This window comes from Oncorhynchus mykiss, chromosome 19 (assembly GCF_057628025.1).
Source record: "Oncorhynchus mykiss isolate SJ-2025 chromosome 19, ASM5762802v1, whole genome shotgun sequence".
In the NCBI taxonomy this organism is placed as follows: Eukaryota; Metazoa; Chordata; class Actinopteri; order Salmoniformes; family Salmonidae; genus Oncorhynchus; species Oncorhynchus mykiss.
The window spans coordinates 71,113,149-71,138,385 of NC_143040.1; the positions used below are offsets into that span (position 1 = coordinate 71,113,149).

The 25,237-nt window shown below is 46.3% G+C and overlaps 1 protein-coding gene across 3 annotated transcripts in view; it reads left to right on the top strand.

Annotated features, from left to right (window-relative positions):
• sos2 (son of sevenless homolog 2 (Drosophila)) overlaps nucleotides 1-25,237 on the top strand; it is a 106,224-nt gene that overhangs the window by 39,572 nt on the left and 41,415 nt on the right. For all 3 annotated transcript variants that reach the window (XR_016489102.1, XM_090211661.1, XM_090211660.1), the window contains exons 3-7: nucleotides 3,644-3,775; nucleotides 4,948-5,112; nucleotides 8,004-8,210; nucleotides 13,874-14,017; nucleotides 16,800-16,910. Coding sequence is in view for 2 of the 3 variants with exons in the window: in XM_090211661.1 (XP_090067787.1) it covers nucleotides 3,644-3,775; nucleotides 4,948-5,112; nucleotides 8,004-8,210; nucleotides 13,874-14,017; nucleotides 16,800-16,910 (759 nt within the window). In the remaining variant the exon portion in view is untranslated. The remainder of the gene's footprint in view (nucleotides 1-3,643; nucleotides 3,776-4,947; nucleotides 5,113-8,003; nucleotides 8,211-13,873; nucleotides 14,018-16,799; nucleotides 16,911-25,237) is intronic.

The following is a 25,237-nucleotide window of genomic DNA, read 5'->3' on the forward strand; positions in this document are numbered from 1 at the left end:
GCAGAGAGAGAGAGAGAGGCAGAGAGAGAGAGAGGCAGAGCGAGAGAGAGAGAGAGAGGCAGAGCGAGAGAGAGAGAGAGGCAGAGCGAGAGAGAGAGAGAGGCAGAGCGAGAGAGAGAGAGGCAGAGCGAGAGAGAGAGAGGCAGAGCGAGAGAGAGAGAGGCAGAGCGAGAGAGAGAGAGAGGCAGAGCGAGAGAGAGAGAGAGAGGCAGAGCGAGAGAGAGAGAGAGGCAGAGCGAGAGAGAGAGAGAGGCAGAGCGAGAGAGAGAGAGGCAGAGCGAGAGAGGCAGAGCGAGAGAGAGAGAGAGGCAGAGCGAGAGAGAGGGGCAGAGAGAGAGAGGCAGAGGCAGGCAGAATGAGAGAGAGAGGGGCAGAGCGAGGCAGAGGCAGGTGGAGGGAGAGAGAGAGAGGCAGGCGGACTGAGAGAGGCAGAGGCAGGCAACTGTGGTTTGTGACTGTTATGATTGCATGGTAATTGCGTTAACCAATTTGGTAACGGAATTAAGAGTGACGAGAATTACTTCTGTGAACTTCTGTGAACTTTCAACCCTCGTGAGGGAGGGAAATGTGAAAATATCATAAAGAAGAATTATGTCACTCATTGAAAGCCTGTCTAACAAACGGTGGATCTGTTCTACGTGTCCTATTTCTATGCTTCCTGTTTCAACGTTTTTTTCTTTCATCTTGATTCTCTACACTTTCTTATTTTGTCACATAAACTGAAATTATACAAACTGTTAGAATTTTAGAAACCAGGAAATGGCGGACCAATTTCTGCACGTTGCACCTTTTTAAAAAATGTTTAATATGTGGGTTTTTTAGTAACTGAATTACAAGGCACAAGGCAATATTTCTTAAACATACAGAAGGTTAACGATTTCTCAGAAACTAAAAACAAGTGTTGATATTAGTTGGCAGGGGTCTTCATTGTTTTGATGTAATTATGATACCTTTTTGGGTCCCCTTTTTCCCATACCGTTTACCCAGAAATCAAAGTGTTTTACTTATGCCTCATTTTTAAGATGGCAAAATGGTTGAAAAAAAGTATCTAAGTCTTCATTCCACAAAATACCTTTAATTTGACACCTAATTTGACATGCTCCTGTTAACGTCACATGTTGGTGCTCCTGTTAACGTCACATGTTGGTGCTCCTGTTAACTTCACATGTTGGTGCTCCTGTTAACTTCACATGTTGGTGCTCCTGTTAACTTTACATGTTGGTGCTCCTGTTAACTTCACATGTTGGTGCTCCTGTTAACTTCACATGTTGGTGCTCCTGTTAACTTCACATGTTGGTGCTCCTGTTAACTTCACATGTTGGTGCTCCTGTTAACTTTACATGTTGGTGCTCCTGTTAAATCACATGTTGGTGCTCCTGTTAACTTCACATGTTGGTGCTCCTGTTAACTTTACATGTTGGTGCTCCTGTTAAATCACATGTTGGTGCTCCTGTTAACTTCACATGTTGGTGCTCCTGTTAACTTCACATGTTGGTGCTCCTGTTAACTTTACATGTTGGTGCTCCTGTTAACTTCACATGTTGGTGCTCCTGTTAACTTCACATGTTGGTGCTCCTGTTAACTTCACATGTTGGTGCTCCTGTTAACTTCACATGTTGGTGCTCCTGTTAACTTCACATGTTGGTGCTCCTGTTAACTTCACATGTTGGTGCTCCTGTTAACTTCACATGTTGGTGCTCCTGTTAACTTCACATGTTGGTGCTCCTGTTAACTTCACATGTTGGTGCTCCTGTTAACTTCACATGTTGGTGCTCCTGTTAACTTCACATGTTGGTGCTCCTGTTAACTTCACATGTTGGTGCTCCTGTTAACTTCACATGTTGGTGCTCCTGTTAACTTCACATGTTGGTGCTCCTGTTAACTTCACATGTTGGTGCTCCTGTTAACTTCACATGTTGGTGCTCCTGTTAACTTCACATGTTGGTGCTCCTGTTAACTTTACATGTTGGTGCTCCTGTTAACTTTACATGTTGGTGCTCATGGGTCTTTAACATGTTGGTGCTTATGGGTCTTTAACATGTTGGTGCTCATGGATCCTTTAACATGTTGGTGTTCATGGGTCTTTAACATGTTGGTGCTCATGGATCCTTTAACATGTTGGTGTTCATGGGTCTTTACCATGTTGGTGTTCATGGGTCTTTACCATGTTGGTGCTCATGGGTCTTTAACATGTTGGTGCTCATGGGTCTTTACCATGTTGGTGCTCATGGGTCTTTAACATGTTGGTGTTCATGGGTCTTTAACATGTTGGTGTTCATGGGTCTTTAACATGTTGGTGCTCATGGGTCTTTAACATGTTGGTGTTCATGGGTCTTTAACATGTTGGTGCTCATGGGTCTTTAACATGTTGGTGCTCATGGGTCCTTTACATGTTGGTGTTCATGGGTCTTTAACATGTTGGTGTTCATGGGTCTTTAACATATTGGTGCTCATGGGTCCTTTACATGTTGGTGCTCATGGATCCTTTTACATGTTGGTGCTCATGGGTCTTTAACATGTTGGTGCTCATGGGTCCTTTAACATGTTGGTGCTCATGGGTCCTTTAACATGTTGGTGCTCATGGGTCTTTAACATGTCGGTGCTCATGGGTCTTTAACATGTTGGTGCTCATGGGTCTTTAACATGTTGGTGCTCATGGGTCTTTAACATGTTGGTGCTCATGGATCCTTTAACATGTTGGTGCTCATGGGTCTTTAACATGTTGGTGCTCATGGGTCTTTAACATGTTGGTGCTCATGGGTCTTTAACATGTTGGTGCTCATGGGTCTTTAACATGTTGGTGCTCATGGGTCTTTAACATGTTGGTGCTCATGAGTCCTTTAACATGTTGGTGCTCATGGGTCTTTAACATGTTGGTGTTCATGGGTCTTTAACATGTTGGTGCTCATGGGTCTTTACCATGTTGATGCTCATGGGTCTTTAACATGTTGGTGCTCATGGGTCTTTAACATGTTGGTGCTCATGGGTCTTTAACATGTTGGTGCTCATGGGTCTTTAACATGTTGGTGCTCATGGGTCCTTTAACATGTTGATGCTCATGGGTCTTTAACATGTTGGTGCTCATGGGTCCTTTAACATGTTGGTGCTCATGGGTCTTTAACATGTTGGTGCTCATGGGTCTTTAACATGTTGGTGCTCATGGGTCTTTAACATGTTGGTGCTCATGGGTCCTTTAACATGTTGATGCTCATGGGTCCTTTAACATGTTGGTGCTCATGGGTCTTTAACATGTTGGTGCTCATGGGTCTTTAACATGTTGGTGCTCATGGGTCCTTTAACATGTTGATGCTCATGGGTCTTTAACATGTTGGTACTCATGGGTCTTTAACATGTTGGTGCTCATGGGTCTTTAACATGTTGGTGCTCATGGGTCCTTTAACATGTTGATGCTCATGGGTCCTTTAACATGTTGGTGCTCATGGGTCTTTAACATGTTGGTGCTCATGGGTCCTTTAACATGTTGGTGCTCATGGGTCTTTAACATGTTGGTGCTCATGGGTCCTATCAACAGCACAATTTATGTGTTTTCAGCCAGTGTCTGTCAATATGGATAATGTTTCATCTAATACCTTGATGTTTGATTAAACAAGTATTTCTGCTTCCTCTCCCACTGTCCAATCAGGAGCGTGTCCAGAAGACTTTCCCCCACCCCATAGATAAATGGGCCATAGCTGACGCCCAGTCGGCCATCGAGAAGAGGAAGAGGAGGAACCCCCTACTGCTCCCTGTGGATAAGATACACCCTCTACTCAAGGTACAGGTCTCAGTCCCACCAGGATTATTTATCTTCCTCCTGCAATGCACTGATGAAACGATCACCTGTCCTTATTCAGGCCCTCATTTAATACATCCTGGTTGGAGGGTTCTGTCCTCGTTTATTCCCTCCTGATTCTGGGAATCCACAAACCAGGATTACTAGAATCCTCCAACCAGGATTTCTAGAATCCTCCAACCAGGATTTCTAGAATCCTCCAACCAGGATTTCTAGAATCCTCCAACCAGGATTTCTAGAATCCTCCCACCAGGATTTCTAGAATCCTCCCACCAGGATTTCTAGAATCCTCCAACCAGGATTTCTAGAATCCTCCCACCAGGATTTCTAGAATCCTCCCACCAGGATTTCTAGAATCCTCCCACCAGGATTTCTAGAATCCTCCCACCAGGATTTCTAGAATCCTCCAACCAGGATTTCTAGAATCCTCCCACCAGGATTTCTAGAATCCTCCCACCAGGATTTCTAGAATCCTCCCAACAGGATTTCTAGAATCCTCCCACCAGGATTTCTAGAATCCTCCCACCAGGATTTCTAGAATCCTCCCACCAGGATTTCTAGAATCCTCCCACCAGGATTTATAGAATCCCCTCCCACCAGGATTTATAGAATCCCCTCCCACCAGGATTTCTAGAATCCCCTCCCACCAGGATTTATAGAATCCCCTCCCACCAGGATTTATAGAATCCCCTCCCACCAGGATTTATAGAATCCCCTCCCACCAGGATTTATAGAATCCCCTCCCACCAGGATTTCTAGAATCCTCCCACCAGGATTTCTAGAATCCCCTCCCACCAGGATTTCTAGAATCCTCCCACCAGGATTTCTAGAATCCTCCCAACAGGATTTCTAGAATCCTCCCAACAGGATTTCTAGAATCCTCCCACCAGGATTTCTAGAATCCTCCCACCAGGATTTCTAGAATCCCCTCCCACCAGGATTTCTAGAATCCCCTCCCACCAGGATTTCTAGAATCCCCTCCCACCAGGATTTCTAGAATCCCCTCCCACCAGGATTTCTAGAATCCCCTCCCACCAGGATTTCTAGAATCCCCTCCCACCAGGATTTCTAGAAAGCCTAAGAATTTGGGGACATTGTCTGTGATTTTGCAACTGTATTTCTGCCTCTTCCCCTGCTGTTTGTCCCGTCAACAGGAGGTGCTGGGTTATAAGATAGACTACCACGTCTGCCTCTACATCGTGGCGGTTCTAGAGTACATATCAGCTGACATCCTGAAGCTAGCAGGAAACTACGTTGGTAACATCAGACACTATGAGATCAGCCAGCAAGACATCAAGGTGTCCATGTGTGCAGACAAGGTAGGAAACCCTCTGTCTGTCTGTCTCTCTTTGTCCGTCTGTCCGTCTGTCTCTGTGTCTGTCTCTGTGCCTGTCTCTGTGTCTGTCTGTCTGTCTGTCTGTCTCTCTGTCTGTCTATCTCTCTGTCTGTCTGTCTCTCTGTCCGTCTCTCTGTCCGTCTGTCTCTCTGTCCGTCTGTCTCTCTGTCCGTCTGTCTCTCTGTCCGTCTGTCTCTCTGTCCGTCTGTCTCTTTGTCCGTCCGTCTGTCTGTCTCTTTGTTCGTCTGTCTCTTTGTCTGTCTGTCTCTTTGTCTGTCTGTCTCTTTGTCTGTCTCTTTGTCCGTCTATCTGTCTCTGTGTCCGTCTGTCTGTCTCTGTGTCCGTCTGTCTGTCTCTCTGTGTCCGTCTGTCTGTCTCTGTGTCCGTCTGTCTGTCTCTTTGTCCGTCTGTCTGTCTCTGTGTCTGTCTGTCTCTGTGTCTGTCTGTCTCTGTGTCTGTCTCTTTGTCCGTCTGTCTGTCTCTTTGTATCATTGTCTGCCTCTGAATCAACCCTCAATGCCAATCCACTCCAAAGTAGGTAAATATTTTGAAGGTATTCAGACCTCTATAGTGCCTTCAGAAGGTATTCAGACCCCTACAGTGCATTCAGAAGGTATTCAGACCCCTACAGTGCATTCAGAAGGTATTCAGACCCCTACAGTGCATTCAGAAGGTATTCAGACCCCTACAGTGCCTTCAGAAGGTATTCACACCCCTACAGTGCCTTCAGAAGGTATTCAGACCCCTACAGTGCCTTCAGAAGGTATTCAGACCCCTACAGTGCCTTCAGAAGGTATTCAGACCCCTACAGTGCCTTCAGAAGGTATTCAGACCCCTACAGTGCCTTCAGAAGGTATTCAGACCCCTACAGTGCCTTCAGAAGGTATTCAGACCCCTACAGTGCCTTCAGAAGGTATTCAGACCCCTACAGTGCCTTCAGAAGGTATTCACACCCCTTGACTTTTTCCAAATGTTGTGTTACAGCCTTAATTTAAAATGGTTTAAATTGAGATTTGGTTTCACTGATCTACACACAATACCCCAATAATGTAAAAGTGGAATTATGTTTTTAGAAATGTTTACAAGTTAATTAAAAACTGAAATGTCTTGAGTCAATAAGTATTCAACCCCTTTGTTAAGTCAAGTCTAAATAAGTTCAGGAGTAAAAATATGCTTAAAAAGGCACAATATACATTTCATGGACTCTGTGTGCAATAATTTTTATTTGAATGAAAAGCTGAAATGTCTCGTCAATAAGTATTCAAACCATTTGTTATGGCAGGCCATAAAAATATGCTTATCAAGTCACATAATTATTTGCATGGACTCACTCTGTGTGCAATAATAGTGTTTAACATGATTTTTGAATGACTACCTCATCTCTGTACCCCCCACACATACAATTATCTGTAAGGTCCTTCAGTCGAAGTAGTGAATTTCAAACACAGATTCAACCACAAAGACCAGGGAGGTTTTCCACTGCCTCACAAAGAAGGCCACCGATTGGTTGAAGGGTAAACATTTTTTTTTTTTTTAAAGAAGCAAACATTGAATATCTCTTTGAGCATGGTGAAGTTATTAACTACACCCAGTCACTACAAAGATACAGGCGTCCTTTCTAACCCCTGTTGCCAGAGGGGGAGGGAAACCCCTTCAGCGATTTCACCATGAGGCCATTGTTGACTTTTTAAAGCAGTTAAGAGTTGTAAGGTATGTAATGGCTCAACAACGTAGAAGTTACTCCACACTTCTAACCTAAATGACAAGAGTGAAAAGAAAACATGCATCCTGTTTGCAACAAGGACCTAAAGTAAAATTGCAAAGAAATTATCTTGATGTCCTAAACACAAAGTGTTATGCAACTTCAACACAGTACCACTTCATATTTGCAAGCATGGTGCTGGCTGTATCATGTTATGGGTATGCTTGTCATCGGCAAGGACTAGGGAGTTTTTTTTTTTTGATAAAAATAAAAGGAATAGAGCTAATAAGCACAGGCAAAGTCCCAGAGGAAAACCTGGTTCAGTCTGTTTTCCAACAGATATTGGGGAAATTAGTTCACCTTTCAGCAGGACAATGAGCTAAAACACAAGGCCAAGTATACACTGGAGTTACTTACCAAGTAGACATTGAATGTTCCTGAGTGGCCAAGTTACAGTTTTGACTTAAATCGGCTTGAAATCTATGGCAAAACTTGAAAATGGCTGTCTAGCAATGATCAACAACCAAGCTTGAGCTTGAAATGTTGTACACAATCCAGGGTGTGCGAAATCTCTTTGAGACCTTACTCAGAAAGAGTCACAGCTGTAATCACTGTCAAAGAGGACTCTGACATGTATTGACTCGGGTGTGAATTCTTATGGAAATACAGATATTTCTGAGTTTCATATTCGATAAATCTGCTACAATTTCTAAAAACATGTATTTGCTTTGTCATTATGGGGTATTGTGTGATGGGTGATTTTATTTAATCCATTTTGAATTGAGGCTGTAACACAACAAAATGTGGATTAAGTCAAGGGGTCTGAATACTTTCTGAAGGCACTGTGAGCTGGTTGACTTGGTAACCTGTCTCTCTGTGTGTCCCTACCAGATGTTTATGGATGTGTTTTGACCAACGATGTCTCTGTCTCAGGTCCTAATGGACATGTTTGACCTGATGTCTCTGTCTCAGGTCCTAATGGACATGTTTGACCTGATGTCTCTGTCTCAGGTCCTAATGGACATGTCTGACCTGATGTCTCTGTTGCAGGTCCTAATGGACATGTTTGACCAACGATGTCTCTGTCTCAGGTCCTAATGGACATGTTTTGACCAACGACGTCTCTGTCTCAGTTCCTAATGGACATGTCTGACCTGATGTCTCTGTTGCAGGTCCTAATGGACATGTTTGACCAGGACGAGGACATCGGTCTGGTGTCTCAGTGTACGGAGGAGCCTTCGTCGTCGGGGGAGCTGACCTACGACGACCTGGTGCGCCTGGAGATTGCAGAGGAGCGCCAGTACCTGCGGGAGCTCGACCTCATCATCAAGGTGTTCCGACATCACTTCCTGTTCAACAACAAGATCTTTACGCCTCAGGTGAGAACAGTGAAACAGGTTAATGAACACCTTTTATGAACAGTTTATAAAACGGCAGTCATCTTACACAGTAGCCGACATAACACGGCAGACTGCTTACCAAACAGTTTATTTTGACCACATAGCAAAGCAACCGTTTGCAGTGTGAGACCATGTTACCCCGGCAACAAAACCGAAGAATGTCACTCAAACAGAAGAGGGAAGTAACAAAGAGTCGCTGACCAACAACCAAAATGAAACCGGTGGGGTTTTTTTTTTTTAGGAGGGGCTCTGAAAGACACTCATGGGTGGGGTGTCCCCCTAAATCTGCCCAACAACAACTGGGACCTAAAAGACACCCACCCTGAGCTCCCACTAAATCTGCCCAAGAAGAGGCAAACAAAAGAAAAAACAAAACACCAGACTTAAAGACAGGAAATAAACCAAAAAAGGTGGAGCCAAACAGAAACGGAGAAGATCAGATAAAGGATTGTTTTTTCTAGAAATGAACATAGCGAGAGGCAACTAAAGGTGTTGACCTTCCACAGATATCAAGACCCCTGGAGCACTGGGCCAGCTGTTATTTTAATAGCACCTGGGCCAGCACAGGTGAAACACATACTGACTAACAAGGTGATAAGAATCGGAGGGCCCTAAATGCTAACGAGCTACGAGCGCTCAAGTCCAACCTCAAAACATAAATGGAAAAAGACAAGACCTGTGAAAGACCATTTGAACTGAGCAGCTGTAGTCAGCTGACTGGCTTATCTGCCCTGCAGCTGTAGTCAGCTGACTGGCTTATCTGCCCTGCAGCTGTAGTCAGCTGACTGGCTTATCTGCCCTGCAGTTGTAGTCAGCTGACTGGCTTATCTGCCCTGCAGCTGTAGTCAGCTGACTGGCTTATCTGCCCTGCAGCTGTAGTCAGCTGACTGGCTTATCTGCCCTGCAGCTGTAGTCAGCTGACTGGCTTATCTGCCCTGCAGCTGTAGTCAGCTGACTGGCTTATCTGCCCTGCAGCTGTAGTCAGCTGACTGGCTTATCTGCCCTGCAGCTGTAGTCAGCTGACTGGCTTATCTGCCCTGCAGCTGTAGTGTGAAAACTCTGACTTCATAAGCTGACGTGGCGACAGACACGGTGGTATTGGGGTTTGGTGGCGACAGACACGGTGGTATTGGGGTTTGGTGGTATTGGGGTTTGGTGGTGACAGACACGGTGGTATTGGGGTTTGGTGCCGACAGACACGGTGGTATTGGGGTTTGGTGCCGACAGACACGGTGGTATTGAGGTTTGGTGACGACAGACACGGTGGTATTGGGGTTTGGTGACGACAGACACGGTGACTGGTGGTATTGGGGTTTGGTGCCGACAGACACGGTGGTATTGGGGTTTGGTGGTGACAGACACGGTGGTATTGGGGTTTGGTGGCGACAGACACGGTGGTATTGGGGTTTGGTGGTGACAGACACGGTGGTATTGGGGTTTGGTGGCGACAGACGCGGTGGTATTGGGGTTTGGTGGTGACAGACATGGTGGTATTGCGGTTTAGTGGTATTGGGGTTTGGTGGTGACAGACACGGTGGTATTGGGGTTTGGTGGCGACAGACACGGTGGTATTGCGGTTTAGTGGTATTGCGGTTTAGTGGTATTGGGGTTTGGTGGTATTGCGGTTTAGTAGTATTGGGGTTTGGTGGTGACAGACACGGTGGCTGGTGGTATTGCGGTTTAGTGGTATTGCGGTTTAGTGGTATTGGGGTTTGGTGGTGACAGACACGGTGGTATTGGGGTTTGGTGGTGACAGACGCGGTGGTATTGGGGTTTGGTGGTGACAGACACGGTGGTATTGGGGTTTGGTGGTGACAGACGCGGTGGTATTGGGGTTTGGTGGTGACAGACACGGTGGTATTGGGGTTTGGTGGTGACAGACACGGTGGTATTGGGGTTTGGTGGTGACAGACACGGTGGTATTGGGGTTTGGTGGTGACAGACACGGTGGTATTGGGGTTTGGTGGTGACAGACACGGTGGTATTGGGGTTTGGTGGTGACAGACACGGTGGTATTGGGGTTTGGTGGTGACAGACACGGTGGTATTGGGGTTTGGTGGTGACAGACACGGTGGTATTGGGGTTTGGTGGTGACAGACACGGTGGTATTGGGGTTTGGTGGTGACAGACACGGTGGTATTGGGGTTTGGTGGTATTGGGGTTTGGTGGTGACAGACATGGTGGTATTGGGGTTTGGTGGTGACAGACATGGTGGTATTGGGGTTTGGTGGTGACAGACACGGTGGTATTGGGGTTTGGTGGTGACAGACACGGTGGTATTGGGGTTTAGTGGTATTGGGGTTTGGTGGTGACAGACACGGTGGCTGGTGGTATTGGGGTTTAGTGGTATTGGGGTTTGGTGGTATTGGGGTTTGGTGGTGACAGACACGGTGGTATTGGGGTTTGGTGGTGACAGACACGGTGGTATTGGGGTTTGGTAGCCACAGACATGGCAGTATTGGGGTTTGGTGGCCATAGATGAATAGACTGACGAGTTTCAGAGGAAAGGTCTTTGTTTCTGGCCATTTTGAGCCTGTAATTGAACCCACAAATGCTGATTCTCCAGATACTCAACTACTCTAAAGAAGGTCAGTTTTATTGCTTCTTTAATCAGACAACAGTTTTCAGCTGTGCTAACATAATTGCAAAAGGGTTTTCTAATGATCAATTAGTCTTTTAAAATGATAAACTTGGATTAGCTAACACAATGTGCCATAGGAACACAGGAGTGATGGTTCCTGATAATGGGCCTCTGTACGCCTATGTAGATATTCCATAAAATAATCTGCCGTTTCCAGCTACAATAGTCATTTACAACATTAACAATGTCTACACTGTATTTCTGATCAATTTGATGTTATTTTAAATTATGAAAAAAAGTGTTTTTCTTTTAAAAACAAGGACATTTCTAAGTGACCCCAAACTTTTGTGTGTGTGTGTGTGTGTGTGTGTTTTATATATATATATTGGTCATGTAGTGTATGTGGACACCTGTTCGTCGAACATCTCATTCTAAATGAATTAATATGGAGTCTAATCATTAATATGGAGTCTCATCATTAATATGGAGTCTCATCATTAATATGGAGTCTCATCATTAATATGGAGTCTCATCATTAATATGGAGTCTCATATGGAGTCTCATCATTAATATGGAGTCTCATCATTAATATGGAAAATTATTTGCTTTACTGCTATAACAGCCTCCACTCTTCCGGGAAGGCTTTCTACTAGATGTTGGAACGTTGCTGCTATAACAGCCTCCTCTCTTCTGGGAAGGCTTTCCACTAGATGTTGGAACGTTGCTGCTATAACAGCCTCCACTCTTCTGGGAAGGCTTTCCACTAGATGTTGGAACATTGCTGCTATAACAGCCTCCACTCTTCTGGGAAGGCTTTCCACTAGATGTTGGAACATTGCTGCTATAACAGCCTCCACTCTTCTGGGAAGGCTTTCCACTAGATGTTGGAACATTGCTGCTATAACAGCCTCCACTCTTCTGGGAAGGCTTTCCACTAGATGTTGGAACATTGCTGCTATAACAGCCTCCACTCTTCTGGGAAGGCTTTCCACTAGATGTTGGAACATTGCTGCTATAACAGCCTCCACTCTTCTGGGAAGGCTTTCCACTAGATGTTGGAACATTGCTGCTATAACAGCCTCCACTCTCCTGGGAAGGCTTTGCACTAGATGTTGGAACATTGCTGCAGGGACTTGCTTCCATTCAGCCACACGAGCATTAGTGAGGTTGGGCGATTAGGCCTCCTGGCTAGCAGTCGGTGTTCCAATTCATCCCAAAGGTGTTCGATGGGGTTAAGGTCGGGGCTCTATGCAGGCCAGTCAAGTTCTTCCACACCGATCTCGACAAACCATTTCTGTATGGACCTCGATTTGAGCACATGGGCATTGTCATGCTGAAACAGGAAAGGGTTTTCCCCAAACTGTTGTCACAAAGTTGGAAGCACAGAATCTTCTAGAATGTCATTGTATGCTGTGGTGTTAAGATTTCCCTTCACTGGAACTAAGGGGCCTAGCCCGAACCATGTAAAAACAGCCCCCACCAAACTTTACAGTTGGCGCTATGCACTGGGGCAGGTAGTGTTCTCCCGGCACCCGCCAAACCCAGATTCGTCCGTCAGACTGCCAAATGGTGAAGCGTGATTCATCTAACCGTCATTTGGTTAAACTGGCCGCCCTTGAGCTGATGGGGAGGAGCTTTGTGATGGGAGGAGCTTTGTGATGGGAGGAGCTTTGTGATGGGAGGAGCTTTGTGATGGGAGGAGCTTTGTGATGGGGAGGAGCTTTGTGATGGGGAGGAGCTTTGTGATGGGGAGGAGCTTTGTGATGGGGAGGAGCTTTGTGGTGGGGAGGAGCTTTGTGATGGGGAGGAGCTTTGTGATGGGAGGAGCTTTGTGGTGGGAGGAGATTTTGATCTATACTAGAGATGTGAGGTGAGCTAAAGAAGGGGAGGATGACCCCTGCTGGGAGCTTGTCGTGAATGGCCCTCCCTCTTCCTTTGTTCTCTGGCCACTGTGGCTGTGCTCCTCTTCAGCACCATTCCCCCCCCCCCGTTATCATCATTAATCTGGATGCATTCAAAATCCCAAATACATAAATACATAATCTATACACATTAAAAACAACCGTTGACATTGAGGTTAAAAGAAAGTGTGCTTGTTCATTCATTTACCTAGCTCATTTTTTGCAATGAATCATAGCAAATCCAAAATTGAATCGTTTGACAGGAATGATCCGGGCAGTGATTTTAAAAGTAGCCTGGTCCCAGATCTGATTGTGATGGGGGTTTTTAAACTACATTGGTCTTTGTCATTGCGTGACACAAACAGATCTGGGACCAGTGGTTCCTTCGTAGATGGTTTCCATGTTCAGCTGACATTGGGATGGTTTGTGTCACTGAAGACGTATTGTTGTAAATCGCTCCGAATTAAAGCATCTGCTAAATGACTCAAATGAATACAAATCTGCTAAAAGACTCAAATGAATCAACTCTGCTCAAGGACTAAAATGAATCAAATCTGCTCAAGGACTAAAATGAATCAGATCTGGTCAAGGACTAAAATGAATCAAATCTGCTAAAGGACTAAAATGAATCAAATCTGCTCAAGGACTGAAATGAATCAAATCTGTTCAAGGACTAAAATGAATCAAATCTGCTCAAGGACTGAAATGAATCAAATCTGTTCAAGGACTAAAATGAATCAAATCTGTTCAAGGACTAAAATGAATCAAATCTGCTCAAGGACTGAAATGAATCAAATCTGCTAAAGGACTAAAATGAATCAAATCTGCTAAATGAATCAAATCTGTTGAAGAACTAAAATGAATCAAATCTGCTAAATGAATCAAATCTGTTGAAGAACTAAAATGAATCAAATCTGTTCAAGGACTAAAATGAATCAAATCTGCTAAAGGACTAAAATGAATCAAATCTGCTCAAGGACTGAAATGAATCAAATCTGTTCAAGGACTAAAATGAATCAAATCTGTTAAATGAATCAAATCTGTTAAATGACTAAAATTAATCAACTCTGCTAAAGCACTAAAATGTGTGAAATGTGTAAGTGAAGTATTGCTCCCCCACCCCCCCCTTGTAAGTCACATCTCTCCCTCTCTGCTTGCAGGATGTGGAGGTGATTTTCAGTAACATCTTGGACATCCATGAGTTGACGGTCAAGCTGCTGGGCCTGATCGAAGATGCAGTGGAGATGACCGCTGACGGTAGTCCACATCCTCTGGTGGGCAGCTGCTTCGAGGACCTGGCAGAGGTAGGACATAGATATATACACACACTCACACACACACACACACACACACACACACCTCTAAACTCACACACACACACCTCTAAACTCACACACACACACACCTCTAAACTCACACACACACACCTCTAAACTCACACACACACACACCTCTAAACTCACACACACACCTCTAAACTCACACACACACACACCTAAACTCACACACACACACACCTAAACTCACACACACACACCTCTAAACTCACACACACACACACCTAAACTCACACACACACACACCTAAACTCTCACACACACACCTCTAAACTCACACACACACACACCTAAACTCACACACACACACCTCTAAACTCTCACACACACACCTCTAAACTCACACACACACACACCTAAACTCACACACACACACCCCTAAACTCACACACACACACACACCCCTAAACTCACACACACACCTCTAAACTCACACACACATCTCTAAACTCACACACATCTCTAAACTCACACACATCTCTAAACTCACACACACACACACCTCCGCCTGCTGCTGCCATGAGCCCTTATCGTTCAGTGTGCAGAGACTTTGAGGTCTGACATAGAGAGATGTATAATATGATCCACACCCCTGTCCCTTATGTCCAGTCAGAAACCTTACGGCCCAGTGACACAGTCCAACCTTTACCTCTATTCTGTCATAACTGATCCCATTACCTCTATTCTGTCATAACTGATCCCTTTACCTCTATTCTGTCATAACTGATCCCTCTACCTCTATTCTGTCATAACTGATCCCTCTACCTCTATTCTGTCATAACTGATCCCTCTACCTCTATTCTGTCATAACTGATTCCTTTACCTATATTCTGTCATAACTGATCCCTCTACCTCTATTCTGTCATAACTGATCCCTCTACCTCTATTCTGTCATAACTGATCCCTCTACCTATATTCTGTCATAACTGATCCCTCTACCTCTATTCTGTCATAACTGATCCCTCTACCTCTATTCTGCCATAACTGATCCCTCTACCTCTATTCTGTCATAACTGATCCCATTACCTCTATTCTGTCATAACTGATCCCTCTACCTCTATTCTGTCATAACTGATCCCTCTACCTCTATTCTGTCATAACTGATCCCTCTACCTCTATTCTGTCATAACTGATCCCTTTACCTCTATTCTGTCATAACTGATCCCATTACCTCTATTCTGTCATAACTGATCCCTCTACCTCTATTCTGTCATAACTGATCCCTCTACCTCTATTCTGTCATAACTGATCCCTCTACCTCTATTCTGTCATAACTGATCCCTCTACCTCTATTCTGTCATAACTGATCCCTCTACCTCTATTCTGTCATAACTGATCCCTCTACCTCTATTCTGTCATAACTGATCCCTTTACCTCTATTCTGTCATAACTGATCCCTTTACCTCTATTCTGTCATAACTGATCCCATTACCTCTATTCTGTCATAACTGATCCCTTTACCTCTATTCTGTCATAACTGATCCCTTTACCTCTATTCTGTCATAACTGATCCCATTACCTCTATTCTGTCATAACTGATCCCTTTACCTCTATTCTGTCATAACTGATCCCTTTACCTCTATTCTGTCATAACTGATCCCTTTACTTCTATTCTGTCATAACTGATCCCTCTACCTCTATTCTGTCATAACTGATCCCTCTACCTCTATTCTGTCATAACTGATCCCTCTACCTATATTCTGTCATAACTGATCCCTCTACCTCTATTCTGTCATAACTGATCCCATTACCTCTATTCTGCCATAACTGATCCCTTTACTTCTATTCTGTCATAACTGATCCCTCTACCTCTATTCTGTCATAACTGATCCCTCTACCTCTATTCTGTCATAACTGATCCCTCTACCTCTATTCTGTCATAACTGATCCCTCTACCTCTATTCTGTCATAACTGATCCCATTACCTCTATTCTGCCATAACTGATCCCTCTACCTCTATTCTGTCATAACTGATCCCTCTACCTCTATTCTGTCATAACTGATCCCTCTACCTATATTCTGTCATAACTGATCCCTCTACCTCTATTCTGTCATAACTGATCCCTCTACCTCTATTCTGTCATAACTGATCCCTCTACCTCTATTCTGTCATAACTGATCCCTCTACCTCTATTCTGTCATAACTGATCCCTCTACCTCTATTCTGTCATAACTGATCCCTCTACCTCTATTCTGTCATAACTGATCCCTTTACCTCTATTCTGTCATAACTGATCCCATTACCTCTATTCTGTCATAACTGATCCCTCTACCTCTATTCTGTCATAACTGATCCCATTACCTCTATTCTGTCATAACTGATCCCTCTACCTCTATTCTGTCATAACTGATCCCTCTACCTCTATTCTGTCATAACTGATCCCTCTACCTCTATTCTGTCATAACTGATCCCTCTACCTCTATTCTGTCATAACTGATCCCTCTACCTCTATTCTGTCATAACTGATCCCTCTACCTCTATTCTGACATAACTGATCCCATTACCTCTATTCTGTCATAACTGATCCCTCTACCTCTATTCTGTCATAACTGATCCCAAAAGCCCTCTGCCCTATGAAGTCTTCATGTAAAAAACAACATGTTTTTACCAAGCTGTCTTGCACATCTCTGCTAGAAGGCCTTCAGTTGATTGTATGCCTCTATGTACTACACCCCCAACCCAACTCCCCAGTAAGTCATAGTAGTCAGCTTCTTTAACTCTTCCGTTAACTGTCTCTTTCAACTCCAGGAGCAGGCGTTTGACCCATACGAGACCCTGTCTCAGGACATCCTGTCCAGGCAGTTCCACGAGCACTTCAGCAGTCTGATGGCCCGGCCTACTGTAGGACTATACTTCCAGGTAAGGATAAGTTTCACCTCACTTGCACACACAGATCTTGATTGTGTTCATCACTTTTTCAAGATGGAGAACAAGGCTGACGTTTTACGTATTCCCAAACAATTTTATTTTTATTTTTTTTTCGTTTCTTTGCATTGTTTGTAACTTATTATTTTTTTACTTATTTTGTACATAATGTTGCCGCTACCGTCTCTTATGACCGAAAATAACTTCTGGACATCAGGACTGTGATTACTCACCATGGACTGGCAAAATCCTATTTTTTCCTTTAACGAGCCCGACGTGAATTATATACTGCTTTCTCGGGAACAGGCCCACATCCCCGTCATTTGCGTGAAGAGAAGGTAGTGAAAAAGGGGCAAGTGGGCGGGTTGCCTTCTGAGAATTCGTAGGCGATCGAATAAATCCCCACATCCTTCCATTCTGCTAGCAAACGTGCAATCTTTGGAAAATAAAATAGATGACCTACGCGGAAGATTAAACTACCAACGGGACATTCAAAACTGTAATATCTTAAGCTTCACGGAGTCCTGGCTGAACGACGACATTATCAACATACAGCTAGCTGGCTGTTATACACTGTACCGACAGGATAGAACAGCAGCGTCTGGTAAGACAAGGGGCGGTGGACTATGTATTTTTGTAAATAACAGCTGGTGTACGATATCTAAGGAGGTCTGGAGGTTTTGCCTGAGGTAGAATATCTCATGATAAGCTGTAGACCACACTATCTACCTAGAGAGTTTTCATCTTTATTTTTCGTAGCTGTTTACATACCACCACAGACTGAGGCTGGCACTAAGACCAAACTGAATGAGCTGTATTCCGCCATAAGCAAAGAGGAAACTGCTCACCCAGAGGCGGCGCTCCTAGTGGCCGGGGACTTTAATGCAGGGAAACTTAAATCCGTCTAACCAAATTTCTACCAGCATGTTAAATGTGCAACCAGATGGAAAATTCTATACCACCTTTATTCCGCACACAGATGTGTACAAAGCTCTCACTCGCCATCCATTTGGCAAATCTGACCATAATTCTCTGAAGCTGGAGACTCATATCTCCCTCACTAGCTTTAAGCACCAGCTGTCCGAGCAGCTCACAGATCACTGCACCCGTACATATTAGATATGACACATTTTATCAGTGCATAAAGCATTGAAACAACATGATGTTACCGATTTGTAATCTTATTTGTTGTTGTTTACTGGACGTTACATATTGATGATGACTTTTGGAGTACTTAGCATAGCAATCTAGAGCCACTACCTGTTCCAGGTGCCGGACACGCCCCTGGTAACCTCGCAGGAAGTGATCCGGTGTACGCAATAGGTGTCCTACCCATCGGGTCCCGCCAAATTCTGGTGGGCACCAGTCGTGTGTGCCCAAGAGCCTGGCAGCTGTTTATCAGGTTTGCCCTGTTCAGAGGACTGGTGTGGTAGAAGGTGTAGAGCCCACTGAGGAGGTCTTCTACTTTCTGAAACATCACGTTGGACCAGATGGCAATCAGAAAAAGTCAGTTCAAGGCGGTGTGCCATACAGGGGATGCCGATGATGTTGGGCCCTGTTTCCCTTCAGCCAGCTGACCACACCATTCTTGGCTCTAGTCATCACAGCAGCTCCATCTGTTCCCAGAGCGACCAACTTGCTCCCCCACTCATTAAAACACTCCCTCCACGATGGCACTGATGGTGTTGGTTATGTGTGCCACGTCTGCCTTCTCAACTGACTTGATGCCAGTAAACTTCGACTCCGATCTTGCCCCTTGTGACAGAATCTGACATAAACTAACTAACTCCTCTTTCACAGAACTGTCTGTGGAGCCATCTGTCATGATGGAGAGATGTGGTGTTTTTCAGATTATCTCCGATGTTGTTTCTCTCCACCTCTGAAATATGGTGCATAAACTCTTCGGCCTGCTTCTCATTTCTATATGTTGAGCCCACAGTGATTCCTTTTTTTTTTTCTCTCTCTCTCAAACTGGAAAAAAATCTAACATTTCAAATTAATTCAATAATAATTTAATATACAATCATGTTTATCCAATATAGCTGGTATTTGATTGTGCTAAATTAGCCTTCTACTGGTGATGTCACAATGCTTTTTTAAATGTAAACAGAATCTGGAGACAAACATTTAAAATAGAATGTTCCAGAGCCATAGGAAAACATGGAGATCCATGTCAGCATCAGTAGGCCAATCATTTTATGGTATTTATACATTATTTTGAGGTGAACTGAAACTTATCAAGAGATGAGAAATAACCTCCAATACTGGATCACGTTTGCTCAGTAGACTTGCAAAAAAACTAGCTACGAAAGTACTCGTCTAGCTACAAGACTAACCAACATTTTCACTTACTCACACTTCCACTCCCAAGTCAGAAAGTGGTCTCGCCTTCTTGCCAAGGGCATGTACAGTCCTAAATAGTATCTTCATCATCTCCGTGCTGGTCTGCTCTGACGTTGCTGTTAGCGCCGTCGCAGAGGGTGTCAAGAGGAGAGGCTCCGATTGAGCCCGGGACACAGAGACACGCAGGCAATGTGACACTTTGCTGTGTTCATGGTCACAAATTATTTCCGATGACAAAATTAGTTGTTTCTGGGCTTTTATCTTCAGCATACTGGCGACACACAGAACTACTCATCACCACAGCCTCAGCATCATACTGTAGCCAGCCTCTTGAACTACTCATCACCACAGCCTCCGCATCATACTGTAGCCAGCCTCTTGAACTACTCATCACCACAGCCTCCGCATCATACTGTAGCCAGCCTCTTGAACTACTCATCACCACAGCCTCCGCATCATACTGTAGCCAGCCTCTTGAACTACTCATCACCACAGCCTCCGCATCATACTGTAGCCAGCCTCTTGAACTACTCATCACCACAGCCTCCGCATCATACTGTAGCCAGCCTCTTGAACTACTCATCACCACAGCCTCCGCATCATACTGTAGCCAGCCTCTTGAACTACTCATCACCACAGCCTCCGCATCATACTGTAGCCAGCCTCTTGAACTACTCATCACCACAGCCTCCGCATCATACTGTAGCCAGCCTCTTGAACTACTCATCACCACAGCCTCCGCATCATACTGTAGCCAGCCTCTTGAACTACTCATCACCACAGCCTCCGCATCATACTGTAGCCAGCCTCTTGAACTGCTCATCACCACAGCCTCCGCATCATACTGTAGCCAGCCTCTTGAACTACTCATCACCACAGCCTCAGCATCATACTGTAGCCAGCCTCTTAAACTACTCATCACCACAGCCTCCGCATCATACTGTAGCCAGCCTCTTGAACTACTCATCACCACAGCCTCAGCATCATACTGTAGCCAGCCTCTTGAACTACTCATCACCACAGCCTCCGCATCATACTGTAGCCAGCCTCTTGAACTACTCATCACCACAGCCTCCGCATCATACTGTAGCCAGCCTCTTGAACTACTCATCACCACAGCCTCCGCATCATACTGTAGCCAGCCTCTTGAACTACTCATCACCACAGCCTCCGCATCATACTGTAGCCAGCCTCTTGAACTACTCATCACCACAGCCTCAGCATCATACTGTAGCCAGCCTCTTGAAACTCCTTTATCTCCAAACCTCCATTTCTCAAACAAAAAAAATGTATGTCCTCCTTTTCGCCGGTGGGGTTTTCGTTTCCAAAGGTTGGCTTACTCCAGGTAAATGTCGCCACATAACAGCTATTTTAAGGAACGGTAGCTAGCAGCAGACCCGTGGCAAGTGAGCGATGAGGAGTAGACGATGTCCCGTACGGTAAACAGTGCCGCGAAGCTAGGAGCAAACACACTGGCAAACACACTAAGACAGTCGTGAAGAGGGCACGACAAAGCCTATTCCCCCGCAGGAGACTGAAAAGATTTGGCATGGGTCCTCAGAACCTCAAAAGGTTTTACAGCTGCACCATCGAGAGCATCCTGACCGGTTGCATCACTGCCTGGTATGACAACTGCTTGGCCTCTGACCGCAAGGTGCTAGAGAGGGTAATGCATATGGCCCAGTACATCACTGGGGCCAAGCTTCCTGCCATCCAGGACCTCTATACCAGGCGGTGTCAGAGGAAGTCCCTAAAAATTGGCAAAGACTCCAGCCACCCCAGTCATAGACTGTTCTCTCTGCTACCGCACGGCAAGTGGTACCGGAGCACCAAGTCTAGGTCCAAGATGCTTCTAGACAGCTTCTACCCCCAAGCTATAAGACTCCTGAACATCTAATCAAATGGCTACCCAGACTATTTGCATTGCACCCCCCCCTTTTATACCACTGCTACTCTCTGTTGTTATCATCTATGCATAGACACTTTAATAACTCTACCTACATGTACATATTACCTCAATTAACCGGTGCCCCTGCACATTGACTCTGTACTGGTACCCCCTATATATAGCCTCCACATTGACTCTGCACCGGTACCCCCTGTATATAGCCTCCACATTGACTCTGTACCGTAATACCCTGTATATAGCCTCCACATTGACTCTGTACCGGTACCGCCTGTATATAGCCTCCACATTGACTCTGTACCGGTACCCCCTGTATATAGCCTCCACATTGACTCTGTACCGTAATACCCTGTATATAGCCTCCACATAGACTCTGTACCGTAATACCCTGTATATAGCCTCCACATTGACTCTGTATCGGTACCCCCTGTATATAGTCTCCACATTGACTCTGTACCGGTACCCCCTGTATATAGCCTCCACATTGACTCTGTACTGGTGCCCCCTGTATATAGCCTCCACATTGACTCTGTACCGGTACCCCCTGTATATAGCCTCCACATTGACTCTGTACTGGTACCCCCTGTATATTGCCTCCACATTGACTCTGTACTGGTACCCCCTGTATATAGCCTCCACATTGACTCTGTACCGTAATACCCTGTATATAGCCTCCACATAGACTCTGTACCGTAATACCCTGTATATAGCCTCCACATTGACTCTGTACCGTAACACCCTGTATATAGCCTCCACATAGACTCTGTACCGTAATACCCTGTATATACCCTCCACATTGACTCTGTATCGTGTATCGGTACCCCCTGTATATAGCCTCCACATTGACTCTGTATCGGTACCCCCTGTATATAGCCTCCACATTGACTCTGTACCGTAACACCCTGTATATAGCCTCCACATTGACTCTGTACTGGTACCCCCTGTATATAGCCTCCACATTGACTCTGTACCGGTACCCCCTGTATATAGCCTCCACATTGACTCTGTACTGGTACCCCCTGTATATTGCCTCCACATTGACTCTGTACTGGTACCCCCTGTATATAGCCTCCACATTGACTCTGTACTGGTACACCCTGTATAAAGTCTCGCTATTGTTATTTTACTGCTGCTTGTGACTTTTATTTCTTATTCATATTTGTATTTATTTTTGAACTGCATTGTTGGTTAGGGGCTCGTAAAGTAAGCATTTCACCTGTTGTGTTTGGCTCATGTGACTAATAAAATGTGATTTGATTTGATCACTCACTGCACACCGATACTGGACAATGACATAGTGGAAAATGCATGACTGCTCTAATGTATTTCCCAAGTAAGGATCTTTCAAATCTTTGTCACATGTTTAGTGTAGTGTCATGCCTGGTCGTCAGGGCTGTCTGTTTGGTCGTCAGGGCTGTCTGGCTGCTCGCCAGTCTGGCTGGTTGTCAGGGCTGTCCGGCTGGTCGTCAGGGCTGTCTGTTTGGTCGTCAGGGCTGTCTGGCTGGTCGCCAGTCTGGCTGGTCGTCAGGGCTGTCTGGCTGTTCGTCAAGGCTGTGGCTGGTTGTCAGGGCTGTCTGTCTGGTCGTCAGGGCTGTGGCTGGTCGTCAGGGCTGTCTGTCTGGTCGTCAGGGCTGTCTGTCTGGTCGTCAGGGCTGTCTGTCTGGTCGTCAGGGCTGTCTGTCTGGTCGTCAGGGCTGTCTGTTTGGTCGTCAGGGCTGTCTGTCTGGTCGTCAGGGCTGTCTGTCTGGTCGTCAGGGCTGTGTTTGGTCGTCGGCTGTCTGTCTGGTCGTCAGGGCTGTCTGTCTGGTCGTCAGGGCTGTCTGTTTGGTCGTCAGGGCTGTCTGTCTGGTCGTCAGGGCTGTCTGTCTGGTCGTCAGGGCTGTCTGTCTGGTCGTCAGGGCTGTCTGTCTGGTCGTCAGGGCTGTCTGTTTGGTCGTCAGGGCTGTCTGTTTGGTCGTCAGGGCTGTCTGGCTGGTCGCCAGTCTGTCTGGTCGTCAGGGCTGTCTGGCTGTTCGTCAAGGCTGTGGCTGGTTGTCAGGGCTGTCTGTCTGGTCGTCAGGGCTGTCTGTCTGGTCGTCAGGGCTGTCTGTCTGGTCGTCAGGGCTGTCTGTCTGGTCGTCAGGGCTGTCTGTTTGGTCGTCAGGGCTGTCTGTCTGGTCGTCAGGGCTGTCTGTCTGGTCGTCAGGGCTGTCTGTCTGGTCGTCAGGGCTGTCTGTCTGGTCGTCAGGGCTGTCTGTCTGGTCGTCAGGGCTGTCTGTCTGGTCGTCAGGGCTGTCTGTTTGGTCGTCAGGGCTGTCTGTTTGGTCGTCAGGGCTGTCTGGCTGGTCGCCAGTCTGGCTGGTCGTCAGGGCTGTCTGTTTGGTCGTCAGGTCTGTCTGGTCGTCAGGGCTGTCTGTCTGGTCGTCAGGGCTGTCTGTCTGGTCGTCAGGGCTGTCTGTCTGGTCGTCAGGGCTGTCTGTCTGGTCGTCAGGGCTGTCTGTCTGGTCGTCAGGGCTGTCTGTCTGGTCGTCAGGGCTGTCTGTTTGGTCGTCAGGGCTGTCTGTCTGGTCGTCAGGGCTGTCTGTCTGGTCGTCAGGGCTGTCTGTCTGGTCGTCAGGGCTGTCTGTCTGGTCGTCAGGGCTGTCTGTCTGGTCGTCAGGGCTGTCTGTCTGGTCGTCAGGGCTGTCTGTCTGGTCGTCAGGGCTGTCTGGCTGGTCGTCAGGGCTGTCTGTTTGGTCGTCAGGGCTGTCTGGCTGGTCGCCAGTCTGGCTGGTCGTCAGGGCTGTCTGTTTGGTCGTCAGGTCTGTCTGGTCGTCAGGGCTGTCTGCCTGGTCGTCAGGGCTGTCTGCCTTGTCGTCAGGGCTGTCTGCCTGGTCGTCAGGGCTGTCTGTTTGGTCGTCAGGGCTGTCTGTCTGGTCGTCAGGGCTGTCTGTTTGGTCGTCGGCTGTCTGTCTGGTCGTCAGGGCTGTCTGTCTGGTCGTCAGGGCTGTCTGTTTGGTCGTCAGGGCTGTCTGTTTGGTCGTCAGGGCTGTCTGTCTGGTCGTCAGGGCTGTGTTTGGTCGTCGGCTGTCTGTCTGGTCGTCAGGGCTGTCTGTCTGGTCGTCAGGGCTGTCTGTCTGGTCGTCAGGGCTGTCTGTCTGGTCGTCAGGGCTGTCTGTCTGGTCGTCAGGGCTGTCTGCCTGGTCGTCAGGGCTGTCTGCCTGGTCATCAGGGCTGTCTGTCTGGTCGTCAGGGCTGTCTGTCTGGTCGTCAGGGCTGTCTGTCTGGTCGTCAGGGCTGTCTGCCTGGTCGTCAGGGCTGTCTGTCTGGTCGTCAGGGCTGTCTGTCTGGTCGTCAGGGCTGTCTGTCTGGTCGTCGGGGCTGTCTGTCTGGTCGTCGGGGCTGTCTGTCTGGTCGTCGGGGCTGTCTGTCTGGTCGTCGGGGCTGTCTGTCTGGTCGTCGGGGCTGTCTGTCTGGTCGTCGGGGCTGTCTGTCTGGTCGTCGGGACTGTCTTGCTGGTCGTCGGGGCTGTCTGGCTGGTCATCGGGGCTGTCTGTCTGATCCTCTTAAGTGATAATGCCCGATAATGCCCGGATGTTGTTTATCTCGGGCCGGCAAACAGTGCCAATATATCCCCCAAACACCGGCTTCAAGGGCATTATCACTTTTATACAACGTGTTACCAACATATTCAAAAAATGATTGACATATTTTCACTGAGAATGTTAGTTGGATTAATTTATTCATACTATTTCATCCTTCCACAACATTTTGTCCCAACACAAATCTAGGGTTGCTACCCAAGCCGGCTGGTCATTCATTCTATCGGTTCGGTTGCCAGAAACGCGACCCAGTCGTTCAGTCTTTTTTGTTCTGTATCCATGGATACGACTCAGTCATTCGATCTAAATGTTCCATTGCCATACTGGCTGGCAACGTTCTTATTTCTTGCTCGCTAGCTAGCCAACTACGGCTAACTTACTGTCACGTCAAAAAGTGCAGCCAGAATAACAACAACAGTAGCTGCATTTGCATTTGTTTAATTTGTTTTCTAGTGACGTTTATTTGTATACATCCATAACAATGAGCTAACGAGGCGCGATTTCACCTGGCG